A 12,895-nucleotide genomic window follows, 5' to 3' on the forward strand; every position below is an offset into this window, starting at 1 on the left:
ATTATGGGGAATACATTTAGTAATAGCTTCAAATGGGTCTCTCTCTAGAAACTTTGGGACAGGGCTCCTTTAAAATGTTGCTATGGGTCCCACAAAGTTCTATCAATGTCCTTGTGTATAGAAATATACATATATTTGTTTTGTTAAAAGCCCTTGTGGTGAAAGTGAGAATTCTAAATGATTAACATGCATTAGCAATAACTTACAGTATTCAGTATTATAATATTCACAGTAAATAATCATAGTAAGATGTAAATGCTTACAGAAAAGTTCTGGCAGCCATTAAAAAGTAAAAATACACTTTGCATAGCAAGTTGTTCTTTATACGTGTTAGCCGAAGCAAGCAAATTAAAATGGATCCTACCATACTATTAATTTTTTTTGCCCATTAACTTTAGTTAATTGAAATGGGGTAAGCAGAATTCTCATAATATACATCATCATACGCTTAATCAGTGAAACTTACCAGCTCCCTTATTACTTATTTGATTTACATAAATTAAAAGTGAATGTGACTTATTTTCAAACCTGCTTTCAGAGGAAAGGAATGGAATAAAAGATGCTTTGTGATAATTCTGTGATACATCATTTAAAGCACATTGTGCAGTCTCTTTTATTTCAATCATGCCCCTATTAGTACAGTACCTTGGCAGGGGCTGACCTTGAACATGTTTGTAGCTGTGGTATAGGAGAGAAGGAGCTTTAACTTTTCTAGTGCTAAAACATCATAGCGTTCTAGGTCACGTAGATATGTAACATCTTGTTAGATGTGAGGAACCTGTTCATTTAGATTCTGCATTAATTACATCTCAGCCTGAGCAGGCTTTGATTTACCTGCTCAGAGTTGGTATCACCTTGCATATTCTCTAAGTACTATAAACAGGAAATGATGGGGACAGGGAGGATAATCTTGTCAAACTACCAGTACTGGATAATTTCTTTAATTGGCTTCCTACATTATGATTCTTAAAATATAGCTAGTAAAACAACTGTAAATAAGAACTATAGTAACATTTTTACAGTAAACCTTCTGCTGCATTAGCGGTAGAAGAATTAAATGTTGAGCAGTTAAAATGCCAGCTGTCGGGATCCCGGGATATTGACAGCTGCCATCCCGTCCGCCGGGATAACATATGTAATCCATTGAGCACAATTCAGTGGCAAGTATCACTAGAAGTATAGGATACAGACAGCAGGCTCCAGAATTTGAGTTTTTATTCTGACTTACTTTTCTTTGACAATATTGATAACACTAATCGCCATTCTGAGTCAGTTGCTCCCAGAGGCAGTTTGGAACTAGTAGTGAGTGCTGCAACTAAGGACAGATTATTTATAATTACTACAGTATGCTCTTCAGCACTTAGCTTTCCTGTTCTATGAGCTTGTGTTGTCTAACGCTTTGTGGCTGAGCTGTTGTTGCTCCTAGACATTTCCAAATCACAAAAACAGCATGAAGAGTTGACTGGGGCAGCACTTAAAGCCCCCTTACATCTGGAATCCATTTTCCTGATTCCCCAATCATTGATGATCGGCGATCGAGAAATGGGGAAATTAACCATGTTTAAAATTCCTGATTTGCCAATCTCGACCTTTTTCTGTCGGGATTGGGGAATAGGGATTTTTAAACATGTCTTATATTCCTGATTCCCCAGGCCGGCCATTGGGGGATCAGCAACTGGTGGCAATATGTCGCAGATGTATGAGGGACAATATACAAACTGACTTATTGTAAAATTGTTATCCTATGACTGTACTATTGTAAGTTTAAAGTCACTGAGCTCCTCTATAGGACCAATTCTTTTGCTAATATTTGACTCTGGAGAATCCATGGTTGTGTAGTTTGTAAAATTAGGATTTTAATTACCTACTGGTAAATCCTTTTCTCGTAGTCCGTAGAGGATGCTGGGGTCCACATTAGTACCATGGGGTATAGACGGGTCCCTTGGGAGCCATGGGCACTTTAAGAGTTTAATAATGTGGGCTGGATATTCCCTCTATGCCCCTCCTACCAGACTCAGTCTAGAAACTGTGCCCGAGGAGACGGACATACTTCGAGAGATGGAAATGCACAGATAGTAGTAAGATTCACACCAGCTCACACATAACAACAAAAAACCAAGCTAACCAGATTGAAACAATTCAGCAACGGCTGAACAATAGTACTTAACCAAGTAACAATGCAGTACTTAACCAAGTAACAATGCAGTACCTAATTAAGTAACAAATGCAGGAAAACAAAGCACTGGGCGGGCGCACAGCATCCTCTACGGACTTCGAAAAAAGGATTTACTGGTAGGTAATTAAAATCCTATTTTCTCTTACGTCCTTGAGGATGCTGGGGTACACATTAGTACCATGGAGATGTACAAAGGCTCCCAGTACGGGAGGGAGAGCGCGGTGGCTCCTGCAGAACTGACTGACCAAACTTTAGGTCCTCAGGGGCCAAAGCATCGAATTTGTAAAACTTATCAAACGTGTTCGATCCTGACCAAGTAGTCACTCGGCAAAGTTGTAAAGCCGAGACACCCCGGGCAGGAAGAACCCACTTTACGAGTAGAGTGGTCCTTAACAGGTTTTAAACACGGCAAGCCTGCCATAGAATAAGCATACTGTATAGTAAACCTGATCCAGCAAGAAATCATCTGCTTAGAAGCAGGACATCCAATCTTGTTGGGATCATAAAGAACAAACAGAGCGTCCGACTTTCTGTGATGAGAAGTTCTCCTCACATAAATCTTCAAAGCCCTCACAACATCCAAGGACTTTGAGGTAACTGAGGCGTCAGTAGCCACTGGCACCACAATAGGTTGGTTTATATGAAAAGCCGACACAACCTTCAGAAGAAATTGCTGACGCGTCCCGAGCTCAGCTCTATCTTCATGGAAAATCCAGTAGGGGCTCTTGCAGAACAATGCCCCCAATTCTGACATACGTCTTGCAGATGCCAATGCTAATAGTGTGACCACCTTCCAAGTAAGAAACTTGACCTCAACCTCCTGTAAAGGTTCAAACCAATCCGACTGCAAAACTGCAGCACCACATTAAGATCCCAAGGTGCCGTAGGAGGCACAAAGGGCGATTGGATGTGCAGAACCCCTTTCAAGAAAGTCTGAACCTCAGGGAGGACCACAAATTGTTTCTGGAAGAAAATGGACAAGGTCAAAATCTGGACTTTTATGGAGCCCAAACACAGGCCCACATCCACACCTGCTTTCAGAAAGAGGAGAACCCATCCTAGTTGAAACTCCACCGTAGAAAACTTCTTGGATTCACACCAAGACACGTACTTTTTACAAATCTGATGGTAGTGTTTAGACGTTACTCCTTTCCTAGCCTGTATCAGGGTAGGAACAACTTTGTAAAGAATGCCTCTCCGAGCTAAGATTCAACCTCCATGCCGTCAAACATAGCCATGGCAAGTGTTGATAAGCAAATGACCCCTGTTGCAGAAGGTCCTCTCGAAGAGGAAGAGGCCTCGGATCTTTCAGCAGTAACTCCAGAAGACCCGCGTACCAAGCCCTTCACTCCACTCTCCTGGATGAAGGCTCCACTCTACTGGATGGACAGATGGAGATTGTGTCTGGTGAGGAAGTCCGCTTCCCAGTTGTCCACTCCCGGAATGAAGATTTCTGACAGCGCCAGTGCGTGCTTTTCCGCCCAGAGGATGATTATTTTTACCTCTGACACTGCAGCTCTGCTCCTCGTTCCACCCTGTTGGTTTATGTAGGCCACGGTCATTACATTGTCCAACTGAACTTGAATGGCCTGATCTTTCAGAAGATGTGCCGCTTGTAGAAGACCGTTGTACACGGCCCTTAGTTTCAGAATGTTTATCGGAAGGATGGATTCCAGACTTGACCACTTTCCTTGGAAGTTTTCCTCTTGGGTAACTGCTCCTCAAACTCTGGGACTTGCATCCGTGGTTAGGAGGATCCAATTCTGAATCCTGAACCTGCGGCCCTCTAGTAGGTGAGAAGTTTGCAGCAACCAGAGGAGCGAGATTCTGGCTTTTGGTGACAGACGTATCCTCTGGTGCATGTGAAGATGAGATCCCAACCATTTGTCCAGGAGATCCAGTTGGAAAGACCGTGCATGAAAACTTTTGTACTGTGGAGCCTCGAAGGAGGCAACCATCTTCCCCAGAAGGTGAACGCACTGATGAACCGATACCCGGGCTGGCTTCAGGACATCCCGGACCATTGTTTGTATCACCAACTTTCAGAAACACCTTCTGTACTTCCATGTCAAGGATCATCCCCAGGAAGGACAGTCGTCTTGTCAGCTCCAGATGCGACTTTGGAAGATTCAGGATCCATCCATGATCCTGGAGTACTTGAGTTGAGAGAGCAATGCTCTGCAACAGCTTCTCCCTGGAAGACGCTTTTATCAGCAGATCGTCCAGATAAGGAATTATGTTCACACTCTGCTTGCGGAGGAGTAGCATCATCTCCCCCATGACCTTGGTAAACACCCTTGGTGCCATGGAGAGGCCAAACGGCAGTGCCTGGAACTGGTAGTGACAGTCCAGCAGCGCAAATTTTAGATAAGCCTGGTGAGGTGCCCAGATCGGAATGTGAAGGTACGCATCCTTGATATCCAGGGATACCAGAAATTCCCCCTCCTCAAGACCTGAGATCAACGCTATCAGAGACTCCATCTTGAACTTGAATTCCTTCAAATAAGGGTTCAACGAATTTAGGTTCAATATTGGCCTGACCGAACCATCCGGTTTCGGTACCAGAAACAGGTTTGAGTAATAACCCTTGTTTGCTAGGTGAGGTGGAACTGGAACAATGACATTTGACTTTGGAAATTTTTGAATGGCTTCCTGTAGGATAGCACTTTCTGTCAGCAAAGCTGGTAAGCCTGATTTGAAGAATATGGCAGGTACCCAGGCGTCTATGCCTGATGATGCCCAGACATGGCCGAACTTTCAATCTTGCTCCTACCTGCCCGATCTCCAGGCTGGGAGGTCCACCACCATGCCGAGGATTTTGAGGAAGCAGAACCAGGTTTCTGTTCTTGGGAACCTGTTGGTGCAGGCTTTCTGGATTTCACCCAACCTCCTCTAAAGAAAGTGGAAGTGGGTTTGGACTTTTTAACTTTTGCGGTTTAAAAGGACTGCATTGTAGACATAGGATAAGATTTCCTAGGAGGTGGTGCAGCTGAGGGAAGAAATGTCGACTTACCCACAGTTGCCATGGAGATCCACGCATCTAACGCTTCCCCAAACAGAGCCTGACCTGTGAAGGGTAAAGGTGCATACACACGGAGAGATTTTGACTATGAGAGATTTTGACTAACTTTTCCCTTGAACTGGCAGTAGGAGATTTTGACTAACTTTACCAGAGATTTTGTCTAACTATGCAAGAGATTTTGGCTATGGGAGATTTTGGCTATGGGAGATTTTGACTATCTCATTTAAATAAGGGGATGAGTGTCATATATAGGATGATTTTACAGGGTGGCTGGTATTTAAATAGCTAAAAGTAAAAAAAAAAATTTTGCGTGGGGTGCCCCCTCCTATGTAAAACCAGCCTCGGGCTCTTTGAGCCAGTCCTGGTTGTTAAAATACAGAGGAAAAAATGAGTAGGGTTCCCCTATATTTAGACAACCAGCACCGGGCTCTGCGCCCGGTCCTGGTTTAAAAAATACGGGGGACAAAAGACATAGGGGTCCCCCGTATTTTTCAAACCAGCACCGGGCTCCACTAGTCAGGGAGATAATGCCACAGCCGGGGGACACTTTTATATTGGTCCCTGCGGCCGTGCCATTACCCCCCCCAACTAGTCACCCCTGGCCGGGGTACACTGGAGGAGTGAGGACCCCTTAAATCAAGGGGTCCCCCCCTCCAGCTACCCAAGGGCCAGGGGTGAAGCCCGAGGCTGTCCCCCCCATCCGTGGGCGGTGGATGGGAGGCTGATAGCCTTTCAATAGTAATATTGTTCTTTACAGGTGGCCTACAGGTCCCAGCAAGCCTGCCCCAGCATGCTGGCACTTGGAGAACCACAAGTGCCAGCATGCCCGGACATAAAGGGCCCGCTGGCACCAGTAGTCCACCTGTAAAGAAAATATTGAAAAAAAAACACGACACATTCTTTAAAAAATCCTTTATTAAACTGGGTCTTCACCTGGGGGCGGCGGCCTTTAAGCTCTTTTGCATGGCCGCCGCCATCCCAGGGCTTCCGGCGTCTTCACCTGGGGGGGCGCCACCTCCCCAGGGCTTCTGGGGTCTTGCTCCGGCGTCTTCACCTGGTGGGCGGCGGCTGCTAAGCTCTTTTGCATAGCCGCCGCCCATCCAGGACTTCCACGGCGTCTTCAGTCTTCAGGAGCTCTTCTCCGCTCCTCCTCCGCCGTCGGACTGAAAGCCGCTGCCTCACGCTGACTTATATAAGTCAGCGGGAGGGGGCGGGGCGATGACGCAGCGAGCCATGATTGGCTCACGGCGGCCATCTTGAATTTCAAAAATGACGCTAAGGCGCCATTTTTGAAACTGGTACCGCTTCGCTGCCAAACTCTGCAAGATAAAGGTAAATTTCCGCCGCCCGCACCGCCGCCGCCCGCACCACCGCCTCAACCCGCCGCCGCCCACACCGCCACCGCAACCCGCCGCCGCCCGCACCGCCGCCACAACCCGCCGCCGCCCACACCGCCACCGCAACCCGCCGCCGCCCGCACCGCCGCCACCACCCGCCGCCGCCCGCAACATCGCTATCGCTGGGAAAAATCGCTGGCCTCTAGCGATTTTAACTAACTTTCCCAGCGACATAGCCAAAATTGACTTGCCTGCACTGACTATTTTTCCCAGCGATAGCGACCTGGCGGGGACGCGCATCGCTATCGCTGCCTGTGTACACACGGAGCGATCTGCACTAACTTTCTGAGCGATTTTGACTATATAGTCAAAATCGCTCAGTTATATCGCTCCGTGTGTATGCACCTTAAGTTCTCCACACTCTTCTTGGATTCTGCATCCGCAGACCATTGGCGCAGCCAGAGACCCCTGCATGCCGAGACAGCCATGGAAGAATCCCCCGCATTGAGATGAGCAAGGTCCTTCATGGCCTCCACCATGAAACCTGCAGAGTCCTGTATGTGACGTAAGAACAATTAAATGTTACTTCTATCCATAGAATTTAATTCCTCTAGTAATGTGCCTGACCACTTTACTATGGCTTTAGAAATCGACGCACAAGCAATAGTGGGCCTTATAGCTGCGCCAGTAGCTGTGTTTAATGATTTGAGTGTAGTCTCAATCTTACGGTCAGCTGGCTCTTTTAAAGTGGTGGACCCTGGGACAGGTAAAACCACTTTCTTAGACAACCTAGACACAGAAGCGTCCACTACAGGCGGGATTTCCCACTTTTTCCTGTCCTCCTCAGGGAAAGGAAAAGAAATGAGAACCCTTTTTGGGATCTGGAATTTTTCTCCGGTTTTTCCCAGGATTTTTCAAACAATGTGTTTAATTCCTTAGACGCAGGGAATGTAAGAGAGGATTTCTTATTATCAGTAAAATAAGCCTCCTCTACTTGCTCAGGTACCTTTATCAGTAATGTGTAAAATGTCCCTAATAGCCTCAATCATGAGTTGCACCCCCTTAGCAAGGGATGCATCTCCCCCCTGCATATCCCTATCACCGTCCCCTGTATCAGAGTCGGTATCCATGTCAGCTTGCGTTATCAGAACTCCAATTTATAATAACTCTTGCGCTATAATTATATAATTACAAGATATGACTGACAAGAATAACAGACTCCTATTAAATTAAAAATATATTTAATATTGTATGAATTATCATGTATCATAAAACAAGACCGGTCTTAAAAGTTTAAACATCAAAAAATGACAAGTATATATACTTTCTAATAAATGGAGGTGGACTTAAGCATAATCATTTATTAGAAAGTATATATACTTGTCATTTTTTGATGTTTAAACTTTTAAGACCGGTCTTGTTTTATGATACATGATAATTCATACAATATTAAATATATTTTTAATTTAATAGGAGTCTGTTATTCTTGTCAGTCATATCTTGTAATTATATAATTATAGCGCAAGAGTTATTATAAATTGGAGTTCTGTGGTTAATTGCACTTGGGTGGTCCAGTGTAATTTATTTGACCTGTTAACCCCAGGTCATTAACTTTTTGCAGCTGAGTTTTATTATATCCAAAAGGGCTTTTTTATAACAATTAATATTAGCGCCTGATATAAAGAGGTTTTTTTGAGCTTGCGTTATCAGGGCAAGAGCACGCTTCTTAGGGTAAATAATTGGGGCCTTTGAAGAGGTATTGGGAGCTGAATACGACAAAACCTCAACAGACTTTTTCAAAACCTGTGTTTCAGTCTCATTTTGAGCTATCCGAGATGAAATCTGGGATATCATTCCTCTAATAGAATCCATTGATGGGTGTTCAGATTCAGAAGGCTGAAACAGTATATTACAGTCCTGAGTACATGGAATAGACTCTTCAGGAGAAGATACACACTCTGCAGCACAGGATACAGAGTTCCTAGACATGTTTATGTGAGCTATACAAACACACAGACACACACACACAGAAAAATGCAGACAGTTTCCCCCAGAGTACTTTCAGATAGACATAGAGTATATGGAGCCAGCCATACAGCGCCCCAGTAGGCAGTTTATACAGTAAACAGCCGGCGCTGACTGAATAACCTTAATAGATTAAACCGCTAATATGTCACTCTTCCCCGGTCTATAACACCCTGGTACCACAGAGGTATGCTGGAGTTATGTGGAGTGCAGCGCTCCCTGTCAGCGTCTCTTCTGTGTGATCTGCAGGAAGAAAATGGCGCTGGTGAGTGCTAGATCCGCTCTGAGGAAGAAGCCCCAACCCCTGTAATGGTGCGTCTTCTCGCTTTTAGTGATTATACTGGCCTGAGGTGATTTGGCTGCTAACAATGGGATCAGCCCCTGTTAGCATCTGTGACCAGTGTAGGGTATGTGCGCTGGCCCAGGGTGCCCCTTACAGCGCCGCACTTCAAGTACCGCTGAGCCCTCCGGAGCGCAGCCTGTCAGAGCTGCGCTCCTACCCTTATGCTGCCATTCCCGCCGGTGTCCCGCTTACTGGGGCGCCGGCGTCATACTCACCACTCCATCTTCTGGCTCTGTTAGGGGGTGGTGGCCGTGCTGCGGAAGTGAGCGGTCGCCTCGTGGGCTTGCGATCATCACCCTCAGGAGCTCAGTGTCCTGTCATTGGAGATAGAGAACCATTAACTTTTAGAGTTGGTTCCTACTCCCCCCCCTAAGTCCCACGAAGCAGGAGGCTCTCGCCAGCAGCCTTCCTGTACCTAACTCTTAGAAAAAACAATAAAACTAGAAAAACTCCTAGGAGCTCCCCTAGCTGTGACCGGCTCCACCGGGCACATTTTCTAAACTGAGTCTGGTAGGAGGGGCATAGAGGGAGGAGCCAGCCCACACCATTAAACTCTTAAAGTGCCCATGGCTCCCAAGGGACCCATCTATACCCCATGGTACTAATGTCGACCCCAGCATCCTCTAGGATGTAAGAGAAACGGTCAGTTGTGAAAAGCAGTTTCTGGAGTCTTGTGAGTCTATATTTTATATACAGTACAAGTTCTTTGTCCCATGGTAGCAGTGAGAGACATTTCTGGGGGAGGGGGATGGCGTATGATGGAGACAGGTCATCATTTAAGATTATATTACAGATATACATATAGCCAATAAGCAGGTGCGCACAAACTCCTTGGATAACATTTTGTTCAGGCTACAAAAGTCATTGGTTCTGTTGGTCTAATGAAAATAAAGGTCTTTGCTGCTGATGAGTGAAAACACTGTTTGAGAACACTGGCAAGCAGATGCAGAAAAAGGGATAATTAATATGGCTGCTGTATAATAGAATTCATAGGCTACATTAACTGTAGGTGATATCCTCAACAGTGGTGACATATTTTTGGTCCTTTCCTATAGTTAGGAAATATATTTGTCCTAGGTTTAAAAACAACCCAGCATATAATCACATAACAGTCAGGGCATGCTGTCCTTCGTAAGATAGAAATGCCTTTAAACATGTTCTTAAATTTATGATGAGAAACATCACTTTCACAGTAAATGAACTGTAACTTACTTTTAGAGGCTGCTCGCAGATTAAATCTAGCCACTTGCATAGAATCAGCTTGAATTCTAAGTTCATAGCTTGTAGTATTTTCATAGTCCAGAGGCTTTATGACCGAGATAACCCCTGTGATGTTATCAATGGCAAACATACCTACAGTACATTGAAGAAAAGAGGAGTTTAAAAAGATCTAAAAAGAAACATTATGCAGCTTTTTTTACCCTGAATTCCCTATCTACCAACATTAATTATTCTTCCTACAGTTCATCTGTACAGTATGGTATATACATAACAACAGTATGGTATATACAAAGCAACATGTAGCAATACAGCCCGAAAATGAATAAATAAGTCAATACAAATAAATATTTTGGATTCTGTACAATGTTGTAAAATACAACTTGTTTATATATAAAACACTCTGTAAAATAAAATATAATTTTAATTCCGAAATTCTTCAGACCTTAAAATGTGTTGTGAATACCGGTTGGTTAAAATAGCAGGACTGGAAATATCAGACCCTTGTCATTCAGCTAGTTGTGCATGAGAGGAACATTTTCATAGAATCTACCCATATTTATACATGGTTCCTTTATTCCATAATACATATCAAAGGACACTTTACCTAATTTTATACAATATGTCATTAATAATTGTGCTTATGTTATGTGTTACAGTAATACTACTAGTGTTCAGTGCTATAATGTGTGTTCTTGTAACATAAAAGTCAAAAATCCTACGTATACAATTCATGGAAATTATATATGCTTAGATTATTTGTGACAAATGTCTCATAGTAACATTTTATTTTACTGTAGATGAAAGCTGCACTGTGTGTACATGTACAGTATTACAAATTAATTTGATAATAAAATATATACTGTACACTCCCTTTATTTTACAGCAACTGTTCCCAGCTACTTGAAAAACATAAAATGTGGGCTTCAATGTTTTTATTTTGGGTAGCCATCTCCTCCTGGATGTAATGTAGTACATATAATGGGTTTAGGCAGGGGCACTGAGGGGATGGCGTAGTGGGTACTAACTACCCAGGCTCCTCTGCCTGCATGATGTGTGGGGGAGAGGGCATCTGAGAAATTGCACTGATCGTTCCCCACGCACTGTATATGCCCCTGGCTGAAATGCGCAGGGTGCATACTGTATTTTTTATATATTTTGGGGGGTGAGGGAGTGATAATACTTTTCTTATTAGGTCACACCCCCTACAGAAGATGAGTTGGTGAAATGCAGGGGCGGATTGGCCATAGGGTTTACAGGGAAGATTACCAGTGGGCCAATGGAGCATGCAAGGCCTGTTTTGTTTGTTGACATATGAGCAGTAGTGCTGCCGCCATGGTTACACAGTATACCTCTGGTGCTGCCCATTTTTCCTGAGCCACTTTCAGTTCTCAATCTGCCCCTGGGTGTGTGTGTGTGTGTGTGTGTGTGTGTGTGTGTGTGTGTGTGTGTGTGTGTGTGTGTGTGGGGGGGGGGGGGGTAGAAAATGTTGGGCATATCTCAGTGTTAATTTGAGATCCAATTATAGCAAATAAGAAAATGGCATGGGAAATAATAAGGTTCATTTTTCCACTACACAGAAGAAGAGTCAGTTTTAAGTTTTTTTCGACTATGGTATAACAGATAGACAGTGTCTAGTTAGACAGTCAATAGATAGGCACCACATGTTAGACAGTCAAAAGGTCAACAGGGTCAAAAGGTAGACCTGATAAAAGTATACAGTACAAAAGGACGACAGGGTCAAAAGGTCGACATGAAAATGGTCGACATAAAAAAGTAGACACCATTTTTTTGCATTTTTGGGGCTTGTGTGGATAGTTTTGTCAACTCTATGACGACATGGATAGAGAAGGTATGAAAAAGTCCAAAAACATGTAAAATTGGAAAAGAAAGTGTCTACTTTTTCTTTTTTATGTCCACATTTTTACGTTGACCTTTTGACCCTGTCAACCCAATGTCTTCCAACATATAGTGTCTATCTATGGACTGTCTAACTAGACTTTGTCTATCTATCATCCGGATATCATTTTTTTCTATGCAAAACAATACAAATAATAAACCTTTTGGTGCTGAATGAACCTTGGTTCAGTGGGATTTCTATTAATGTCACAACACTTACAGAAACAAAATGGTGCCATTAATCATTTCTGGCATGTACGTGCAAACTTCTTCTCTTTATTATACATGTGAATAACTTTTCCCAGTTGTAAATTTTCTCTTTATCTCTCATTCTGGACAATTTCCTCGCTGCCTTCCCAGTCTGGTGTCTGGGGATTGTTTCCACTAAACAATGGCAGCTCTTCCAGTGTGCACGGAGCATATATCACACATAAATTAAACACCATCAAAGACCTCATTTCATTCTTGAGCATTATTTTAAATGTACTATAGAACTGTAATTTGTAAACCGAACTGATGGTCCGCTATGCTTAGAATATTAACTCTGATAATCAAGATGGTCCTTGGAAACGTTAGCAAATAAAAATATATATAAGAAAAAATAACTGTAGCTTTTTAAAAATAACTATTTCTTTCAGTATAATAAATCAACATCTGAAAAGCCACGTTCTTGCTTTAGTTGAGAGGAAAAAAAAGGACATACTGCACCTTGATCATTCCCTGAGATGATGGAATACACCATGGTCTGGTTTTGTGCAGCAGCCAATACCACAGTAACTGTGGTACCAATTGGGGCAGCTTCACTCACTGGAGGTGGCCTGTAAAAGAGAGCACATTAGCATGATTACATGCACACTACATGCTACATTCATCTG

General features: G+C 43.5%; 1 protein-coding gene and 1 long non-coding RNA gene across 4 annotated transcripts in view; one reads left to right on the plus strand and one right to left on the minus strand.

The window, feature by feature from the left end:
* The window catches only part of PCDH15 (protocadherin related 15), a 2,278,876-nt gene that overhangs the window by 321,884 nt on the left and 1,944,097 nt on the right, over nucleotides 1-12,895 (minus strand). For both annotated transcript variants that reach the window (XM_063961739.1, XM_063961738.1), the window contains exons 25-26: nucleotides 12,729-12,838; nucleotides 10,116-10,256 (exon numbers count right to left, since the gene is read on the minus strand). In XM_063961739.1, the coding sequence (XP_063817809.1) occupies nucleotides 10,116-10,256; nucleotides 12,729-12,838 (251 nt within the window). The remainder of the gene's footprint in view (nucleotides 1-10,115; nucleotides 10,257-12,728; nucleotides 12,839-12,895) is intronic.
* LOC135056490 (uncharacterized) overlaps nucleotides 1-12,895 on the plus strand; it is a 72,569-nt gene that overhangs the window by 7,341 nt on the left and 52,333 nt on the right. The window lies entirely within an intron of this gene.

The sequence above is a fragment of the Pseudophryne corroboree genome, chromosome 3, assembly GCF_028390025.1.
Source record: "Pseudophryne corroboree isolate aPseCor3 chromosome 3, aPseCor3.hap2, whole genome shotgun sequence".
Lineage (NCBI taxonomy): Eukaryota > Metazoa > Chordata > Amphibia > Anura > Myobatrachidae > Pseudophryne > Pseudophryne corroboree.